Here is a 21,193-nt window from a genome sequence, read left to right as displayed (position 1 = left end):
GATTTGGTACTTTGCTGCCTCCCACTGGCCAAAAGCTGATCAGTCGATGCGGTAAAGACAGTTACGCTAACAAAACAATCAATTAATGTAGCTCAAATCTGGGTTCCAGGCTCGACTCAATGCCGTTTATTAGGAGCTGTGGAGTATTGAAGTCAAAACTTAAGTTATGTAAAATATGTGGTATATGTATGTAAGTTTATAGCTTTCTGCCTCTCCACACCTAACTAAACACAACTCTGCTTCCCTGATGAAATTTATGTAGTCTTAAAAAATATTTTGAGAAAACAATACAATGCTCACATGAAGCATAGGTTACACAAATCATAAACTCTGTGTCAAAGCATCTTCAATCTGTGTAGAATAATTCTGTCCAGTTTTGACCACACACACGCGCACACACATACACACACATATATATTTTTATATATATGGAGAGAGAGAAAGAGAGAGAGAGAGATAGATAGATAGATAGATCTTTTACTGCTTTGAGTCCAATTAAGCAGTAAAAATATTTATTTTTGTTCCTTTGGTTCACTTTCACAAATACAATAAGAAATTGGTGCTTTTCATACATCATTTTAAAAAAATCTGTGCTCCCAACAGCTATAAATCAAGTTTTTAATAATTTTAAAGTACTCTCTGGTCCATTCTAACATCTGCTTCCAAACAATAAAAAACAGATATGAAATTGCAACCAGCTTCTTCAAACATATGCTTCCTGCTACAAAAGATACAAAATAAACTGCATTGAAAGAAAAACAGTAGAATCTGTGGAATCTTATCCAAAATAAGTTTCATTTTGCAGAACCACACTGTTTATGACAAAAAAGTTTAAGACTTTTTTTTTAAAGTTTAACTTTTACAAAACTTTTGAAAATTGCTAAAAATCCCACGTTATTATTTCTATATTTAAAAACATTAGTTGATTCAGCATTTTTAGTCAATCTTGTCAGTTGGCTCTGGAACCACAGGCTGCAAACTCTTGTACTACACAAACTGTTCTCGTTTTAGTCCCAAAAATTCCAGTGCATTTCCAGCGAGCAACTTGTCCTGCAAGAAAAAAAGAAAGAAATCAATCTACAGACTATATGAAAATGGTATTTTCATTTCTTTACCTAACACTCATTTAGATCTTCCTTCTTATATTTGAAATATTTAGGAACTTCCTTTGAGTATTCTTTGTAAGAAGCATTTTAATACCTTCAGTTTTCCATCAAACTCATCCATTGACTCAATGAGTGACCCGGGTTCCAGCTCGCCAAGTGGGAATGGATAATCTGTTCCCAGCATTACTTTATCCTGGAAAACCAGTACAATCAGGTTAGATAGGAAATAATTAATGGTTTTCATTGAGAATAGTTGGGGATTGACTTCTAAAGGGTCTGTGAGACATAAAAACTGTGATTTTTGGCATTAACCTGCATGTAGAAAATTCTAAAAAAGCTATTGATTGAAATTATGGATCCAGACAATGACTGTAATGTAGTGTAGTCATATGGTTGAACTAAATTATTTTAAATCCCGATCATCACCTGTTTGATCTCCTACCCTCTGGTAGATGTTTCAGATATAACGGATTAAAAACTTCACAGTTTCATCTTCACTGCAATAAGTTTCCTTAACAAACATTAACTTGTTCCTAACATATATGATATGAATGTGTGCCTGGTAGTTATTTTAGATTTAGTTTAGTACATAACAGTGTGTGTAATTTTGTATCTAGTAGTGTATGTGGTGTAGTTTTTACTGATTGCACCTCATGGGAAATATATTCTTAATTTCACTGTTTCTCTGTACTTTGTCAAAAAAAAGTAATTTATTCATGTGGTCTAACAAAAATATAAAGCTGTGTGTCATCAACATGGACATGGAGACGTAACACTGTCACTGAAGTCAGGAGAGCATGGTGATTTTTTCTTTTATTGAAAGGAGTCGGAGTAAGGAGCCCTGAGGGACCCCAGATCTGATGTTTGTCTGCTCACATTCATAAATGCTGAAACATAGTTGGCATGACAAGTATGATTTAAACCAAATTACTACATTTTTGATAGAATCTCACCCACTTTTTCAATCTAGCAATCAAAATGTTATGTTACATTGGAGATGCAATAACACAAAGAAAGAATATTTAGCTCTCCTCCCCTATTACTGGTCTTAAATATCTGGATAGCTCAGTGCCAGGTGGAAAAACCCAAACACATTGAATCAGGTTCAAAATTAAACTGACTTCACTTCAATAACTAATAAAGTGTTATTTTTACACTACACACTCAAAATCGATAATTTTACTTTCATGTTAATGGTAAAAAAAACGACAACACATCTATATGTTAATGAAATGAGAAGTTCAAACTTACTTTTCCAATAACATCAACGAGCAGCTTCAGGGAGATTGGATCATGAACCAATGAGTCAGTGTAGAAAGAGCCCAGGTATTTACGTGGACTGATTGTGTTGTCAACTGCACACAGGTCAGGACGAACTTTGTGGCCGTGTTCGATTCTGCCAACAGTGAACGGAAAAGAGCCCCCTGTGGGCAAATAAACAAACACATCAAGGTCAAACAAAAGCACAGAGAGGCTCCTTTGATGCCACACTAAGCACAGAGGAAACACTTAAAATATGATACTTCACCATCTTATTCAGAGGTGATATTAATCTTATAAATAAAAGAAAAATACAAGCTATCTGGTGTTGTACCTCCATGTGCAAAGCAGACTTTCAGCTTTGGAAACTTCTCAAAGATACCTCCAAATATCATTGAGCAAATAGCCATGGTTGTCTCGGTTGGCATGCCTTTCAGGCAGAGGAGAGCAATTAAAATAATAAAAAAAACATACTGAACATAACTTAAAAAGGGTTTTAAATTCAGTGGAACATTGATCAGGTTGTGTCAAACATACTGCTGAAACCCACTGTTTAGAAATGCAGTGATAATGATTTGCAATGTTTTATCATTTACTAAAGTTGTATTGGGTTGTTTCACATTGTTGACCAAACAAAGTTTCCTGTTTCTGCTCAATCTCCTCACCCACCAGCCAGGGCAGCCAATACTTAGCCATCCTCCCATCTGTCTGCATGTCCCATGGGTGGACAAAAATGGAGCAGCCCAGCTCCTCTGCAGCCTGCATGCAAGACACATACTGGGAAATCAGTAACGATGCTGCAAAAAAGACGCAGTGAACGTGGAAATAATATTATTTTCTGAGTGTGTTTTGGTTTTATGTCTCACAGCATAGAAGGGAATGAGGTTCGAAGAGTTCAGGTCCCAGTTGTTGATGTGGGATCCGATCTGCACTCCAGGGAAGCCGAGCTCCTTCACGCACCGCCTCATTTCCAGCACCGCCAGGTCAGGGGCTTGCATGGGCAGCGTACCCAGCCCCACAAACCTCTTAGGGTGACTGTGCACCGTCTGGGCCAAATCGTTGTTTAAAAGGACACAGAGGTCCAATGTGTCATGAGGTTTGGCCTACAGTTAAAAAAAAATCTCAGTAAAACTGGGAGAAAGTGAAATCAGACAAGTTTGCAGTGACTTGCAAAAATATTCACACCCCTCGAAAACATTGTAAAAGAAGTGTTGACTTTCGGCAAAAGAATTAAAATTATAACCCCCCCAAATTACACCATGTGTTATTTTTCTTCTACTTTATAATAATGCACTATTTTGTGTTGATTAATAACAAATAATTCAAGATTGTGATTGAATGAATACTTTTTCAGAAAGTGCTTAATGTGAAAGTGCTGTACAATCTGCTTCGGTTCTCTTACAAATATGGGAAGGAAATGTTCTACCTTTTAAAATAAATTCACACAAAAACAGTGAGAACTGACCCAATAACTGAACATCACAGGAACCGTCGACAGGGCCTGAACGGTAACACCTGCGGACCATAAACAGGAACATGATGGTCAGAAAAGATTGGGATGGAACAGAAACAAGTGCCGGGTCATTGATCCCCGTGAACACACCGTACTTGTCCATGTCTTTGATGCGAGCATTCGCATCCCAACAGTTTTCCTGAATCACTCGGAACAACTTTCCATCCTTCATCATGTTTGCTTCGCCCTGAAACGCAGCGTTAACATCAACTACAACTTGTGTGCATTTACGGTGGAGTATAACATGTAGTGCAGAGTTTTATGTTTCTGCATAGAGGTTTAGGATTTAACATCATTTTTAAGTATGACCACACGATAGCAGCAGTGAGTTCCTTCTTGAAACGCTCTCTCTCTGGGTGAATCTGCACCCAAAGATCTCTAGAGTCCTCTTACATCTTTAAACACAAAAACAAACGTGCATCACTGTTATTTTTGGTATTTTAAACGGTTAAAAATAAATATAGTGACTTTCTGGTTAATAAAGTTTAACTTCCAGTTCATACCGCAGCTTTCAGTGTTCTCAGTTGTGCTCAAAGTGAATCATTCAGTGATGCAGTGGCATCATGCTGTGTGCTGGCCAGCATGAGGGGTGGTTATGGTGGGGAGCTTCCAGTATGATCCTGCTGCGTTCTCAGCAAAGTAAGCATTTGAGACCTGTCCCTGTGCCCTTGTTTTATCTGTCTGCACATAAAAATGAGTGACTCACCTTGCAGTGATGGTGCAGCTGAACAAACCCATCATAGCCATATCTCTGCAAGACATAAACACATACGATTACTGATAGTCATACAGTTGGAAAACACTTTAATACACTCAGGCTTTTTCGTGACACAATGACTGTAACTGCTTGAAACAAAAATAAAAAAAAACAAATGAATTGGGCCTGAGTAAAATGTATTCTGAATCTTCTCTCATCCAAATTAGTTTAAAAAAATGGCATACGGGATTGTATATTGTATGGTTTCATACAAAGCATGTGATAGAAGTGCAATGTCCAAAAAAGAATTTGATAAAATATTATTTGGATTCTGTGTGCCTGTTTGTATAACCTTATCCCTGTGTGGATTGTGCTTCCAATTGTTGCTTTTAAAGTGGACTGAAACAGAAAATACTTCTCAAATACATTTTTAAAACACCCAAGTCATCGTGGCATTCATGCCCACTCTACTGTATGCTGTGCAATTGACAATCTAAGTTATCTTGACAAAAGATCAGTGTGTGAACAGGTTTAGTATGACTTGCACAGCTCCTCTGAAAGCCCTTATCGTTTGTCCCATCTGTGGAGGTTCAGCAGTAGTCCTGCATCTGCTCCACCTTCTCAAAATAACTGCAAGTGAATGCCATCTGAGGCTGTTGATGCTTCTTACATACAAATGAAAGTGCAAGTGATCCATGTGAGCAGTGCAGCCAAGCTTCATTAACACAAGTGCAGATCAGCTGTGTACTTTTCTGAAGCCTCATCGGGAATGCAGCTCCTCACAATCCAACATGTGAATATTCCCTTCTGTGTATAATGAATCTCTCCCTGTGCAGTTTAAAATAACACTAAGTACAGCCTTATACTTATGTAAAGTAACATTTAAATGCATATTTATCATTTTACAAATTTAGTTTTTTATTTATTTATTTAAAACCTATTACATTTACTACATAGCTGATTTTTATACAAATTTTACAATTATTCTGTGCTTTTCTTAAGGCTCTCTGTATAATTTTAAAGTAATTTATGCTACTGTTGGCATTGGTAGGTGGAGTTCATTTAACACTAAGCATTTAAAAGAATAGTAAGAAAGAAGGCTGAAAGAAAGAACAATAGAGATTACTGTAGACGTTTTAGACAAAGCTGCAGACCACGCTCTGTGGCCTGCACTTGTTGTACCAAATCATTAGCAGAGGCCGGCAGACAGCGTAACAAAGACGTGAGAGCAGGAACAGATAAACCAAGGCCAGCGCTTATTGATTAAAGTTTAACCATCCACAGAGAGCACAGATTTATGGTGTGAGTTGTTAATCTCCTTGTAAGATGTCAGTGGGAAAACAAGATCAATTTTGTGTTCCTGCCACTTAATTTGACCTAACAGAAGTGATACAGATACAGAAGCATATACACTAAATGGGATTTGAAATGCCCAGCATGAGATTTCTATAGCATATTTTGTGGATTTACTCACGTTGAGGCTTCAAGCTGTAAAACACTCCCTTGTGAGGTTATATTTCAGAGCACCTACCTGCTTTAAGTCGGGCCATTCCTTTGGTAAAATGTGATTATGAATATCAACCTTCATCCTTAAGTCTACTTCCAACACAAGCTACCTTTCAAAAACTGTGCTAATGCTCACTTCCTGCTCTCAGCTGGAAATCGATGACTGGCAGGTGAATGACTGCTGGAGCAGGCTGGTCATTTATTACCCAGTCCCAATCTACTTAAAGTCAAAGCATTTGTATGACTGAACTGTAGTTTGGGATGTACGATCATAAATTTATATCTTTACTACTACTAATAAACCTAAAAACATTGTTTGCATTGCAGCAACAAATTAATTTCAGTGTTGTAAAGGGAGCATTTATTTTTCTGTGGGGATTAATTTGTGTATTGGAATACACAGTCTTAATGTTTACATCCTGAAATATTTACTTGCTTTAGATAAAATAAACAAATAGAAAGAAACAAATAGAAGGGAAAAAAGACTAAGCAAATTTCTAAATTTAATTGACAGGTTTGTAAACACAATAAAATATTTAAAATGAAAAAAAAAAACAGAAAATGTGAAATATTTACATGCACACTCTTTTCTATTTTGTTCAATTTTTATTTAGAAAACAACGAGTTACATATATCGGAACATGAAAGAACAACATTTATTGGGACATAAAGTCTTTGAAATGTGTGTGGTTCTTCTGATGCGATGCTGTTTTTATAGTAGTGGTGAGAAAGTCACAGTATTCTGTTACACCATGACCAGGTAGATTACTTTTACATGATGGTCAAATGTTTTATTTACTTCCTTTGCCATTTATGCCACTGACCAACTATTATTAAAAACTATGACTGATACTTTTAGTGAGGTTCTGTTGTGAACATTCAATACAATTATTCTATTAAAAAAAAAACAAGAAAAGTGCTAATAATTTGTTGCTATATATATATATATATATATATATATATATATATATATATATATAGTTAGCTCTCTAACTAACTAATGATTAGTTAGTTAATAACTTAACTAATCATTAAGGTCTAAAGAGCCATTTTCAGATCTATCCTATTTCATTTAAGTCTGTTCTTGTTACACAAGTCTATGTATTTTCATGCTTATTCATGGAAAATTGTCCCCATTTAACAAGATTAATAACCAGTAGTATTGTTAAAAGACGACTAAACAAAGCCTTGTCACTGATAAATGTGTTATTTAACACTTCAGACGGCTGTTTACTGACACAGGAGTAGTTGATTGCAACTCACATGCTGTTCAGCCACTTAGTGGTGTTTTCATGTGCCTGATGCCACCATCTCATTAGTGACGGCTATAAACTTCAAGAAACCAGAGGCAATGGATGCAAAACAATCCTCACTTTATTTTGGGGGGAACGGTTTTCTGTCCTGTCACAGAGGAGCTCATTAGAAGTTTTAAAATAAACTTTCCAAGGATAGAGAACGGAATTAGACAGGGACACGGTGTATCTGCTGTTCTGCGTCATCATTCAACGGCTTCTTGTGGGATCACGGTTCACATTTGGTCCATACTTTGTGAAATGTGGTCTTTCGCTGATTTGTAGATAAACAACATGCAGGAATGGCTACATGGATTCTCTTTGAAAGCCTGTCTACTTATCTAAGGTGTATGGATATTTGAAAAGGAATGGAAGTATATAAAAATATAAAAGAAAGACGCCAAATAAGAACAGCTCATATAAAACAACTTAAAAGTGCTAAAATTATACTCTAATCTATATGAAACCAAATAGAGGCGTGGTCAGGGGTTTAAAGATGTCTCAGAATAATTTTAAATCAGTTAATTGTGCTGTACAATAATTCTTCAAATGTTTTAAGTTGGATATCCTTCTTGAGACAACCCCTGTTGTTGCCCTAAGAAAGGAATGTGATTCATATAAAAAAATGTGGGAGGTCCTAAGAAATGTCTTCTGGTGTAAACGGAGAAATTTCTTTTCTTTCCATTGTTTCCACATGTTTGCAATCAGCTTTGCTTTCTTCCCAGAACTTTATATAATCAACTGGCTTAGATTGCACTGTATTAGGATTAAACTGTACTCTATGTGACTGAATCACAATTATCACTATAAATGGAACTGATTCAAACATGAATTTTGATTGAGATTGAATGTGGTTAGCAAATTCTGTTAAAAGCCAAAGTTTTAATTGACATGAATCAGAATCTCACGTAGCATAAATTTAAAATTTTCTCTCTTGTTTTTAACTGGATTTTGATGGGTTTTCTTTGCCAGTTCTTTTTGTTATTATTGTTGTGAAATCACTAAAATGTTACCTAGTTGAAACTGCTGCTGGTATTAGCTCTTTTAGAGAACTTGATTAATTTGCAAATGAAAATGAAATTGCCAAAAACTAAAACCATCCAATCCTTCATCATGTGCAAATGTTCAAACTTGTTTTGTCCTTTTGTGAATCTCATTTTGTGGTATAAATAGGTTTTCTGCTTAGCAACAAAAACATTTCAGCACTTATTTTATGAAACGTTCAAGAAAATCATGACTATCCTGAATTAAATGAAATTTATTTTCCTAATCTGAAAAATTAAAACCAATTTTAGAGAAACCAAAGTTTGGTAGTCGTAAACACCTTTGGCATGATCAGGCTTAACACTTGGACAGTATTCTTATCAGAAATAATGTATTACACTTGTTTTTTTTTTCCTACGGAAGCACCTGGCTGTGTGTTGGAATACATCCAGTCTCGGAGATTCAACCCTCTTGTTTTGACTTGAGGTGATGTTGTGCCACCATTTTTCTTATCAGCTGGAACAGTATATTCTTAGAAGCATTACAATTTAAACCTGAAAAGATAATGGTTCAATATGTTGTTAGAAACCCCAAAATTAAATACATGTATGCCTCTGATAAAAGAAAACAAATTCCTGACAGAGACTGTTTGTTGGTTTTTGTCAAAGCAAAGTTCCTTCAGAGGCTGAGGCACATTTACATTAACAACACCTTAGGAAATAATATCGCAGTTATACAATATCACTTCCTGAAAACAGTCCATGAATTTGCCACATTAATGTTGTGAAAAATTATAAGTGCCAACTTTACTTCAGTAGATTACAAGTTTGGTAAAGATAATATTTATTTCTAGTTTAATCTCAGTTTGATTTGGACAATTCTATTTTTTGTGTAAAGATTTTGTAATATTATTTAACAATATCAGTTGACAAAATTCTGAGAAGAAGTTACGTTTATTTAAACCATATCATGTTATTACTCAGTAGTCAAACTGGATTCATATCTCTTTGCAAGCTGTAAACTAAAAAGTGAGAGCAACAGAAGATGTTCATATGATTCTGAATGCAAAAACTAACTTTGCTTCAAAAAGATTTTACAGACAATAGAAATCACAGTTTAATTCCATTAAAATAATTGGAACTCAAGATTTTAATGTCAATGATGGTTTCTAATGTAGTTGTTACATAGGTGTATTGGGTAATTGTAAAAAAAAAAAATTAAATAGGCTTTGCTTTACAAACAATAGCTGCAGGTAGCCATGTTGTGCATGCTTGTGAATCTTTGGTACCACAGTTTTTCCTTCCACTAAATTGGTCATAAGGACAGCAGCTTTTTTTCTCTTTAGCAATGATGTGATTGTGTTAGTGTGTTACATTTCAGTATCAAAAAAACATCCAAATTATTATGTAATGAATCTAAATAGTAAGACTTTAGTTCGTGAACTAAAAAAAAAATAAGTTTTTGATTAAATTTTGCACATTTTTTTTGCATTCTACCCAGATAAGGAGTTGTTTATGAGGCACAAACACCTCTTGGTTGGCTGTGCTCCATGCTGACTCTGCGTTTCCTGCTCATAGTTTGGTTAGGGCTCATGTTTGTGCTGGCACATAAAACTCTCCCATCTGACTTACAGTTTGCAGGTGGCTCGTATATTGAAAGCTACAGACTTGCAGCCAGAAATATTAAACCAAACATCGTTTTAATTGTCTGGTCTTCCAATGCGAAATGACCCAAAGTAGATGATTACTTATCAGGGTTGAGTTCTGCCTCAGAACGGGGATCAGATGCTCAGTTATGAGAGGAGGAGAGAAGGAGGAAGAGGAGGAGGGGAACCAACTTACTGGCACCGCCTGCCAGATTCACAGCAGATCTGAGCTTATCGCATCATCGCATCTAACCATAAATTACTGCTTCAGCCAGACAAGGAGGTCTTCACCGAGCCTGCACGGCTGACATCTCAACGAGGGAGTTACTTCTCATGCTTTAGAGATAAACCCTTATTTTACCTCTTAGCTTCTTTGATCACCATCTCTTCTCTCAATCTCTCTTCGGAACCGGTGGCATATTGGGCGCGCTGGATGGCCGCTGCACCTAACGGACCGGTGTGAACAGTTTTCTTTCTTTATCCCCCCCACCCCCCTCCATCCAGCCTCATCTTCGTTTTTCCTCTGACTCCAAGAGGCTGAGCACAAAACAGGAGCAGAAACAATGGAAGACCAGGTGACCCAGGAGTCCTGCCCCGTCCCGGAGCCGACGGTTGTGGATCCCTGGCCGGCCACAGTGCGGAACGGCCAGTGCGCCGCGGATGGCTTCACCAACCACCAGCAGCAGCAAGCCAAGACCCCCACAGAGCCGGAGTCTTTCACAGTCAACCAGGAGATGAAGATTACCGACAATGTGGACGGAGAAGGTAACTTTTTATGTTTGGATGTTTAACTGGTTTTAAAAGTTGTTGGGTTTCTGTTTGGGTGGGATGTCTGTGTATGAATGTACGTGAGTGAGTGAGAGGTAGAGAGAGAGAGAGACAGAGAGAGAGAGAGAGGGAGCGAGAGGCAGAGAGAGAGAGATACAGAGAGAGAGAGAGAGAGAGAGAGAGAGGGAGAAGGGGGAACGGGGGGATATGACGGAGACAGGATGGTTATTTTTATCCATGTCAGATATTTTCGGTGTGCTCTTTGAATAATGTATGATAGTCAGACATCAGCAAGATTCACACTGGAGCAGTTCTACACATGGAGTTTAAGGCTTTTAAAAAAATGTAATCTAGCATTTCATTCATTCATTCATTCATTCATTACAGCTGTTTTTGTCAGATTTAGCCTCGGATGTGTGTGTAGAGCGTCAGGTATCAGTGGGAATCATGCAGGGACCCAGCCCCAGCCCCAGCCATCCCTTAAGGCACACACAGACCAAACCCTCACACCTGCATTTGCATTTTCTTAACCCCTTTAGTGCATCTGCATTCATTCCTTATCGAAGTGCAAACTACAATGTGTTAAGGAGGGATTTAATGTGAGACAACAACACAAAGCGGTGCATAATTATGAAGTGGAAGAAAAATGATGCATTGCTTTTGATTTTGTTTTCCACAAAAGAAAATCTGAGAATTGTGGCATGCATTTATATTTGGTCTCCTTTTACTCCTGTACCCTTAAATAAAATCCAGTACAACTAGTTTTGCGGCTTGGAATTTCAGCTCCCCAAGCTGCAAAGAATATTTACTAATAGGAGAATTTTTCACAAATAATTTCAACTGAAGTGAATTGTTGCTGAACCACCATTAGGTGAGGTTCCACTGAGGCTCATGTAATCTGCTGACATTAGTCATGTTTTTCTGTATTGGGACGATGGATGGAGGTAAATACAGGAAGTCCCTAGAAAAAACCCATCAGGCTGTTAAAGACTTTCAGTTTACAGTGGAGGTTCATCGTCCAGCAGGACAATGACCGTCACCATAGAGCCAGTGCACCAACAAAGTGATTTAAATTAAAATATTCATGTGTTAGAATGGCTGAATCAAATTGTGGACTTAAGTCCAACTGAGAATATTCTGCAATCTTTGAAAACTGATTACTTAAAGTTGACAAAGCTGCTGAAACATTGCTCAACGTCCTCAAACCATTCTCCGTTTTATTTTTGGTATTAGAAAGATGTGAATCTTAGTCTATCTGACACTGAACAGGAGACAGGGTACACCTCTGACAGGCCACCGATCCATCAGAGGACTAAAAAGAAAAGCAAACCCTCAGATTTTCTTTATTTAGACTTTTGGCTTAGAAAAATATACTGCCTACTAAATCTAAGACATCTGACGAGACTGACTTTGCCCCATCATCTGCAGGGTTTTCTCAGGCCTGACTATAAACCTCCAACTAGCCTAGACGTCACGCAGTATTTTATTACTAAATATTAGAGACTTTGATTATAGTTACTTTTAATTTATACACACCACCTGCTTATTCCCAGCTGAGAAACTCTACAAAATATTCTGTTCAAAAAACAATATATGGGATATAAAAATATGAGAATTAAATAACAGATTCTCGTTTAATAACATCCTAACCCATCCATCTGACTGTACTGGGATTTTAAAAACTACACCAAGCTACACAGATTCTGTCGTGACCCATGCACCATTTGAAAGTGACACAAACGTTGGGATTACTTTGCATTATCCTGTGAAGAGATCAAATCCAAATTAATTTATTGCAAAGAGATTTATTAGGAGAAGGTATTGACTCTCTGAGAAAACTCATTTCCTCTGGAGTGTTGCTCTGGCCAAAAATGATGAGTTAACCTAATATATATAAAGTCATATCATAAACACGAGTGAAGCTGTGCAAGACTCCAGATTAAATTGCTATTATCGATCTTATTAGCAGAACAATTTATGTAAAGGAGTGACAAAGAAGTAGCTCCGTCCAAAGAACAATGTGAAGCCATTATCAGCTTGTAGCTAAAGGTTGCCACTAAAAATATTGCAGCTTCCAGACCAGTTTTCCTAATCGAAGGCCAGGAGCCTCTTTTATTGAAGAGGGAGCGACAGAATGTTGATCTTTGTAGGTGAACTAGAGTCCACATCAGAGTTTGATTATCCATTCACACCTCTGCAAACAAACCAGACTTTCTAGATAAATGAACTTTAGTTCACTTAAAATGGTTTAAACAGAGCAGATGAGAATGGACCCAGATCCCTGTGTCAAAGGCAACAGTGACCAAACAATGTCATTTTGGAGCTGTGGCCAGGAAACACCTTAGATCGCAACCTCGATGAGAACCTGTGGTCAGTTCTCCAAAACCAAGTGCAGACGTCAACAAATCACATCAACTCAATACTTAGTAGAGGTTTACACCAAACCTTCTTTTTATTCTTAAATCTTTTACAGTTTCTAATAAGTTTTCTTCCAGGATCGCTCTGTATTTATCTTCATCCACTCTGAACATGTCTGCTGTGTCGTCTATATGACCTGCTGTAACTTAAAAATAGGGCTAATTCCTTCAGTAGCTTTCTTTCAACAGTTGATTGTTTCTTGCTGCTCCTATATTTTGTCAATATTTTTTTATTTTTTTAAAGATGCAAAACAATATCTAATTTTCTTCATTTTCATGATAATGGACTACTTTAGTTGGCCTATCCCATAGAGTCCCAATAAAATGGCAGTTTGTGAAAAATGTGACTATAATCACAATTGTTTTTGCAAGTCATTGCAAATAAAGACAGTTTAGCATAAAAATGTTGAGAAATTCCTCTGACATAAATATGGCAAATTCAGTTCATAAAATCTGATTGATTGTTCCACCTATTCATGGTAAATTAATTTAAATCAAGGTTTTGATTAGTTTTCTTAGTTTTACGGAAGTGTAAATAATGCTACATACTTCTCTTGAGTTGTTTTAATTACTCATGTCTCAGTGAAATTAATTCACCACGTTGACCTGATGTTCTTTTTTTTTGGGTAAAGGTGTGACAAAGACAAAATGCCAACACACACACATGCACACACACACACACACACACACACGCACACACACACACACACACACTTGCGCTCAGAAGAGTGTGCAGAAACCTGTGCATGAGTCACAGAGAGATGTGGGTTGTGAATAGATGTCGAACACATGCCTTCTGTCTGTTCTTCCAGCCAGGAATCATGTGAGCAGAGTGATTTACCACGCTGTCTCACTTCCCCTCTCTAACACATACACACCCACGCACACACACGCTGAGGCTGGACAGTTTAAATTTTACCAAGTTTATATCTTCTCAATGAATTTTCAGCCTCCTTGTGGAGTCCATCACCAAAATAGTCTTTAATATTTCAAGAATAACTTTTATTAAATCCTGTCTATACAAGTTAAAGAAGAGAAGTTTGGTGTTACAAATGGTCTAGATCAAATGGTTGATTATAAAGTCAGTATTTAAGGTATTCAGCATCTTTATTGGAAGTATAACTTAGATGTATTTGATAAAAAAAAGTGCTATTTTCTTTGTCTGGAAAAATATGTTCAAATACTGTAACATGACTCTACAGTTTTATATAAAATGCCTCCATTCTTACATCTAACAAACCAAAACTTAGCTTTAGGCAATGACAGATCATTTGAGTGCCATCATACTGATGAGAGTCTCTTGTAATTTTTCTTTTTTCCCAAAATACATAATCCAAGCAAACAGGTTGGTTTTTCAACACTAAACCTGCAGGCCTTAAATGGCTTTTTCAGATATTAGTGGTGTTTTTGCAATAACTACTTTTTTGTCCTGCAGACTAAGCAGTTATAAAACCTGTATTTTATAAACTGAAATATTTATTTCCTCTAATCTAAGTCTCATCTCTGATATTTCTCTGTGTAAACAATCCTTTACTACTTAATCTGCCAGAGGCCACCAGATCAGAGCAGATCTAAGATCCCATTTGGAGGCATGTGATTCTTTTTTTTTCCTTTGGATTTTTAAAATCTTCATAGGAATTAGATGCAGTAGAGCTTCAGTAAATGGTCGAGGTCAACGAGAGGACAGTAAAAATCAGAGGGCCCATTTTCATAGCTTTGATTTTATATTTTATATAAAAATCCAGTCATTTTGGCTATACATCTTTCTGTCCATCCATTCATCCATCTTCTTTTTCACTTTTTCTTAAAAATACACTAAAAATTCCGACAAGAAAAAAATTCAAGACCCCTGAGAGCCAAACAAAAAGTGGCTGTTTTGATGATTTACTGGTCAAGTTGTTGTCTCAGATCAAATTGTTGGTGAGACAAAGTTGAGACAAAGTTGTTGTCTCACCAACATATTAAAATCCCTGACTTGTCGTTCTACACTCCCTATAATTTGACTAACAATATACAGTTGTAGTCAGACCACATTTCTTATGGTTTTTGTCTATGCATTTCACTCAATTGAAGGCATTTTTTCCACATATACTAAAAAAGGGTTATACAAAAAAACAACACATATAATAAAATGAATCAGAAGTTATAGGTTTCATTATATTTAATTGCTATTTTTTCCTATGTGCTGCAGCAGTTTTTATGATGCAGCTTGTTTTCTTTTGCTCAGAAAGCAACATTTTCTTTCTAAATGATAAACAATGATGCACAGCAGTGATTTAGCTTTATCCAAGTATGCATTGTCTTTATTAAAAAAATAAAAAATTCAAGTTTAATAAAACATACAGGGTAAGAAATTATTTGCTTTTGACACCATGAGCTACTCCACAGGGACGATTCAGTTTTCAGTGAAAATTAGGATAAAATGCAATAATGTGTGGATAGTAACAGACAGTTTTCATTAAAAAAATGCATGAGCAACTATTGAGCAGGCAGCTGGCAGCTCAAGTTAGGTTTTATGTATGTGGTTGTGCTTTGAGATGTTGCATCAGAGCCGTCACACAGAAAAACAGTAATCAAAGTTGTCAGGACATGGGCTGGTTCAATTGCTGGTTGCCATGGAGATTCTGGATGCATGTTATCCTGCTGCTGTGGGTTAAGGTTCTTCCCGTGCTTTTTGATTGACTTCATCTCGAGGAAGATGCTTATTCATCAATATTTTTATAACAAGAGAAACTCTATTTTCTATATTTCAATATTATTTAGATGTTGCATTACTTGCAAGCCGTCCTGTGTTCTGTAACTTTCTAACTCAAGGAAGGCACATATTAAAATGTTTTGTTTTAAATTCGTAGCTCCACACTCGTCTGACTGGTTTTGTCCTGGTTCGTGGTTCCACTAACAATGTGCGATACAAATTTCAGGATACGATTATAGCCAACAGCATTAAAATCTCCTGGATGTAAAAGTTCAAGCTCTTGAATAATTCATGACTCTGCAGAGCCATCCTCACATTTCATGACACGGAGCTGCCGGCTGTTAGAAATCTGGGCTATTTAGTCTGTGACTTCAGGCAAGGACCTTTCTCAAACACAATAGGTGGACAAAGCGATTAGAAAATTCATCCAATTCATTTTTGAAAATTATTCTGCCTTAGTGAAATCTCAGTTTACTCTGGTAGGCTGTTCAGCTAAGGTTTTTCTGATAAAAGATAATGAATTTTGATACTAAGTGCATCTGGGAACAAAATGGGCGTCATGTATGGGATCCCCTTGGGTTGACTAAGTACTACCGATATTGGGAAAACCATTTGAGCACCATATGTGCAGTCGTGAATATTTTATGGGGACACCCCACAATGTATCAAGTTCTTCCAAAGGAAATGTTCAAAAGTTGATGTCCAATTTTTATTTTCACCAATTCATTGCTGGGAAAGAAAACAAATAATATCAACATAAATGTATGTTCAACTGAGACGCTTCTTGTGGCCATCTACCAGTCTGAGGAAATGTTGACCGGTGAATTTTTCATGCTGGATTTACTGGTGTGTTTTTGGTCACTGTTATTTTGCAGGATCAATCTTACTTCAGCTACTTGAGCTGGCCAAACGAAACTCTGATTTTCTGATTTACAGTAGCACACCAATCAAACTGAGTCAATCAAATGAACATTTTTTAAGATAACCCTCCCATAAACAAACATTCTTCTTTGTACAAAGGAGATGGATAGATTGAATCATTTCTTACATTTCCTGAGGGTGCCTGATATGATCACAAAGTAACACAGAAAATCATAATGACTCAAGAAGAAAGACAGAAGCGTCCTTGTGACATTTTTTGTGTACGTTTCCTCTTTGCAGGTCTTCTTGAGAGCAGCTTGCGCCTGAAGCCCCACGAGGCTCAGAACTACAGGAAGAAAGCTCTCTGGGTCTCCTGGGTCTCCATTGTGGTCACACTTATCCTGGCTGTGGCAGCTTTCAGTAAGCATTTAAAACAAACGTTATTTAAACCTCTAGTAAGAGCACATATGGAGGCATAAAGTGACTCTGCTGGATATTTATGTTCAGCAGTAATTACTTTTTAGGAGCAGATGATTTCCCAATTGCCATTTGATAAGAAGATTGTTTTATCCAAATGTGTGTTTTTTGACTGCAAAACAGCTTTGTATATCATTTTAAAGTAGGATATGCTTTGGTATGTTGTAATTAGAGCATTTAGGTTAAATTTGGATGAAAAAGTATTTGACCCTTTAATTCTTTTGCTATATTTTTGGGTCAACCCAGTTTTAATAGCAGAGATAGAGAGCCTGAATAACAGTAGTTTTCAAATGTTTATTTGATGCATAAAGACAAAAAAAGCTATCCAAACCAACCTGATGGCCTAGTCAAAGGACAGAATTAAACTGAAAAGCTGTTATGAATTCAGACAGTCTGTTTATTCTTAAAAATACTTCAGTGCGGCTGAATTATGCAATTCGGCAAAGAATAATAGGCCAAAACCTGTCCACGTCAATATGGATGAGAGGAGGAAACACTTTTTTTCCCCATAATACCAGATTGGTTTGGATAATGTTTTTCTTTTAAAAACAAGAAAATAATCATTTGAAAAACTCTGTTCTGGAAAACATGAGTTAAAGTGTCACACTTTTGTTGCAAAACAGTAGAAAGAAAAACATTAGCTCAGTTCTGTCTCAGGCAGTTCTGCTGGAGGAAACTGAAACTTTAAGCAAAATGTTAAACTACAGCCTGAAAACAAATCAAGATTTTCCTGCCATAAAAAAAGATTACAGAGTTCTTTCTTTTTCCCCTTTCAGTTCTACTTTTAATTGTAATTTGATCTGATCAAAGAAATGTTTGATACTTGAAAAATATCTCACTAACCCTATCTAGCCTTTAATCTAATGTACATATAGATTTTTTGTGTCACTTCCTCATATTCTTCCACATAGTGTTGAGTTTTGCTTTAGGAGATTTTTTGCTCTGCATATATTGCACAGTAACTCAGTGATCATATGGATGCTGTGACAGGATGCAGCAGTAATTTCAACATATTCGGTTGCCTTGTGATGTCCGGAGCACAAGGAAAGAAATGCAACTTTGTAGTCATGGGTAGGAATCATGACAAGACATAAGGGGAATTAGAGGATCTGAATCTAAGAGAAGGGTGAGACTGAGAGGGTACCCGATTTTAAATAGTGTTTTCTATATGAGAATTAATCTGGGTACATTTAACAAAACAGCATTAAAATTCTTCTTAGATTCACTATTGGCTGATTCAGCCTAACACTGCATTTATTTGAATATTTTAAGTGAAAGAGAAAGTCTGATTCTGGGATCGTTTTAAATAAGAGAATGTTCTATGAATAAGGATGCATAAGACATAAATACACACTTGCAAAACTACTCAGAAGTGTTGTTGATAGGCAGATCAATGAGAAATTATACAACCTTTTTTTTTACAGAAATAAGTATAGAGTTTATAAGCTGCTGAAACACATGCAGTTATCTGAGTTCCTGCTTTGAACAGTATTTGTTTTTTAGATCTAGGTTGTTTTCTTGTGCAAATTTATGTGGCTCTCAGTAGACCTATGCTGTGTTTGCACGTGTAAACTAAAGACTGTGGTCTGCAGGTTAACTCACATTACTTTTAAAGAAGTTTAAACTGCATCAGGTTGAATTAATGTTTATGAATCGATCAGTTTCCAAATTTCAACAAACAAACTTAAGATTTCTTTATATTCCTTAGAATTAAGAATTTCTTGTCAGAACAATACAAACTCTAACCTACATATTACTACTTAAAAAAAGGAACTAAATGATTACAAAGGAACAAACACTTAACCAACACTAATTAAACCTGAGGATTACCATGAGTTTCTCAGAAAAAACACTCCAGTCTTTCATATACATCACAAATGACAAGATCATTTTCCAATTTCAATGGGTTTTCTGGTCATCAGGGAAATATGGTGAGGTCTTGTTCTGCGTCGTCTCATATGTATTCCTTATAGTAGGCAATGACTAGATCATCGAACACTCCTTTAATGTTTCAGATGTGAAGGCAGATAGGAAATGGTGATGGCTCAACTTTAAAGAACACCAACATTCTGTTTCCTCCTGCTTCTGCCCCAGTTTCCTTTTGCCTTTGAGTCTCTCCATCTTCCATCTTTCCATCCTTTTTAATTATTTCCCCATTTTCAACTTTCTTGCCCGTTTTCCCATGTGTTTTCTCCTTCTTCCCTCCTGCGTTTCAGTAAGCCTACATTCAAAAAACAAAAAATCGATTTCCATAAGCTGTCCTATGTGATATGTACATCTTATCCTCTTTGCCTCAAGTAGACAGGTTTTAATAAAAGCAGGTTAAGTGTCAAGGTCTCCTTATATTTCCAATTCTGGTTTTGCAAGCCATTTTTTTATGATTCTCTCTCTTCCTCTGTCTTTTCTGTCTGCCTCAGAGGAAACCTGCAGACTCTCAGCTGCTCTGCAACCTTTAGCAGGATTTTAAGAATTCAGAAGGGAGGCGTGTTCAAGCCGGTCCTCCTCTGCTCCACTTTCGGATGTGTTGACTGTCTCAGTCATGAATGGCTGCTCTGTGTTAGCTTGTGACATTTGTGAACGAGCTGTCCTTTGTGGTTCACCTGTAAAAGTGGTACAAGTTTGTTAAAGCTTATCGGACATCTCGGGCTCAGGCTGGGAGTCGAGAACTCACATACATCTTGTTAAGAGCTGTGGTGAGGTTTTTCACAGGAGTAGAGCTGGGAAATGTCTTATGGGGAATATATTTCACTTCAGAAATGTAATAGTTGTGTCAAGTTACAGCATGTAGACTTCACCATTTAAAGTCATTTTGACAAATTTGCAATAATCTGAATATGTCTTTGTTTTAGGTGAAACATTAACTGGCATGTTTATTTAATGCACATTCTGGGATAAACAGTCGTGTCTTGATCCAAGTCACTTAAATCTCTTTTTTTCCTCGTTCTGAGTCTGAGCTTGGAGATCTACAGATTGTCTTCACTAAGTCTAAATGCACTGAGTTGCTTCCATGTGGTTGGCCGATTTCCTTTTTGTGTTAACAAGTGACTTTATTAAGAAGGAGAATAGAGAAAGAGACGAGTGAATGTAAGTTCAGTTAAGCAAATCAGCATTAACACAAAAAACATTGATTTGGAAAAAGCATTGCCTTCTCAGAGCAGCAAGCAACCGTGGGAGGGAAAAGATCCTGCTAAACAAGAAGAGACCTTGAGCAGAACAACTCAGAATCAAACCTTATTGACTTGGCAGGGGACAAGACAGAAAAACTGAGAAATCACACCTACCAAGAGACGGATGTAAAGACAACGTTTTTTGAAATATCAATTCATTAGTACATCAATAATTATAAAAGAGTAGAGTAGGTAAATGCCTGTCATTTAGCTGGGCATGTCAGTATAATTAAACCTGTGGCTTATTGGGATCTGGATTAGCAACATTGTACTTGGAAGATCTGATTTTAGGAACTCAGAGAACGACACTGCAGTCTGAAATCAAAGTGTACTACTGGGAATATATGGAACAGTAAGCTTTAGTATTAAAAGCCATACATCTAAGGAAAAATATTTAAGTTACGTCAAAACTTCCACAATTAATTCTTGTAGAGCACTTGCTGGAGCATTTTGACAAGCTAAAAGCATTTTGTGGGACATCCAGATACGGTAGGTAAGAAGTGACAGGAAATAAGGAAAGAAATAACAATGCATGATAAAGTTATTCTGCATCCGTCTAGAACAGTGTGTTTACCATTTTGACTGTATAACAAGGAGAAAGTTGGGTATAGTCAGTGCTGTTTGTGCTTTTCTCTGAAAATCCTCATATTATTTGAAAGTATTGAAAGTTTATTTACGATGGGAACCGTTATTTTTTTAATATTAATTAAAAATAAACTACAGAAGTTTTAGAGTTTAACATTGTTGGATAAACTATACATTGTGACAATTTTACTTGATTTTTTTCTTATCAGATCAGAGCAAG

At 36.5% G+C, this 21,193-nt stretch overlaps 2 protein-coding genes across 4 annotated transcripts in view; one reads left to right on the top strand and one right to left on the bottom strand.

The window, feature by feature from the left end:
• Positions 1 to 507: 507 nt before the first annotated feature.
• On the bottom strand, positions 508 to 6,352 carry acmsd (aminocarboxymuconate semialdehyde decarboxylase). Of its 3 annotated transcripts, XM_015014594.1 has the most exons (10): positions 6,108 to 6,352; positions 4,586 to 4,630; positions 3,970 to 4,066; positions 3,832 to 3,881; positions 3,233 to 3,469; positions 3,032 to 3,125; positions 2,701 to 2,796; positions 2,358 to 2,530; positions 1,201 to 1,299; positions 508 to 1,050 (listed from the first exon to the last, which is right to left on the bottom strand). In XM_015014594.1, exons 1-10 carry the CDS (start codon positions 6,162 to 6,164, stop codon positions 988 to 990), a joined length of 1,011 nt encoding a protein of 336 aa, XP_014870080.1. In that variant the 5' UTR covers positions 6,165 to 6,352; the 3' UTR covers positions 508 to 987. The 3 variants fall into 3 exon arrangements, with proteins under 3 accessions (XP_014870080.1, XP_014870081.1, XP_014870082.1); XM_015014595.1 differs by lacking the exon at positions 6,108 to 6,352 and having other exon boundaries at positions 509 to 1,050; positions 3,975 to 4,066; XM_015014596.1 differs by lacking the exons at positions 4,586 to 4,630; positions 6,108 to 6,352 and having other exon boundaries at positions 509 to 1,050; positions 3,975 to 4,574.
• Positions 6,353 to 9,992: 3,640 nt separating this feature from the next.
• Positions 9,993 to 21,193, top strand: part of LOC106934602 (transmembrane protein 163-like) — a 47,129-nt gene continuing 35,928 nt past the window's right edge. Inside the window, exons 1-2 of the mRNA XM_015014598.1 lie at positions 9,993 to 10,768; positions 17,045 to 17,164. Coding sequence (XP_014870084.1) covers positions 10,567 to 10,768; positions 17,045 to 17,164 — 322 coding nt within the window. The 5' untranslated portion in view covers positions 9,993 to 10,566. The remainder of the gene's footprint in view (positions 10,769 to 17,044; positions 17,165 to 21,193) is intronic.

Source organism: Poecilia latipinna, unplaced genomic scaffold (assembly GCF_001443285.1).
Source record: "Poecilia latipinna isolate Pla-1442-1.1 unplaced genomic scaffold, P_latipinna-1.0 Scaffold1831, whole genome shotgun sequence".
Lineage (NCBI taxonomy): Eukaryota > Metazoa > Chordata > Actinopteri > Cyprinodontiformes > Poeciliidae > Poecilia > Poecilia latipinna.
Note: the sequence above shows the minus strand (reverse complement) of the source record. Positions and strands in the feature narration are given on the sequence as shown.

Coding starts and splice junctions, on each gene's coding strand:
- acmsd (XM_015014594.1), bottom strand. CDS start 6,164: ATGAAGGTTGATATTCATAATCACATTTTACCAAAGGAATGGCCCGAC. Junction 3,882..3,969: donor CAAAGACATGGACAAGTACG/GTGTGTTCACGG, acceptor TATGGTCCGCAG/GTGTTACCGTTCAGGCCCTG. Junction 3,126..3,232: donor ACCTCATTCCCTTCTATGCT/GTGAGACATAAA, acceptor TCTTGCATGCAG/GCTGCAGAGGAGCTGGGCTG.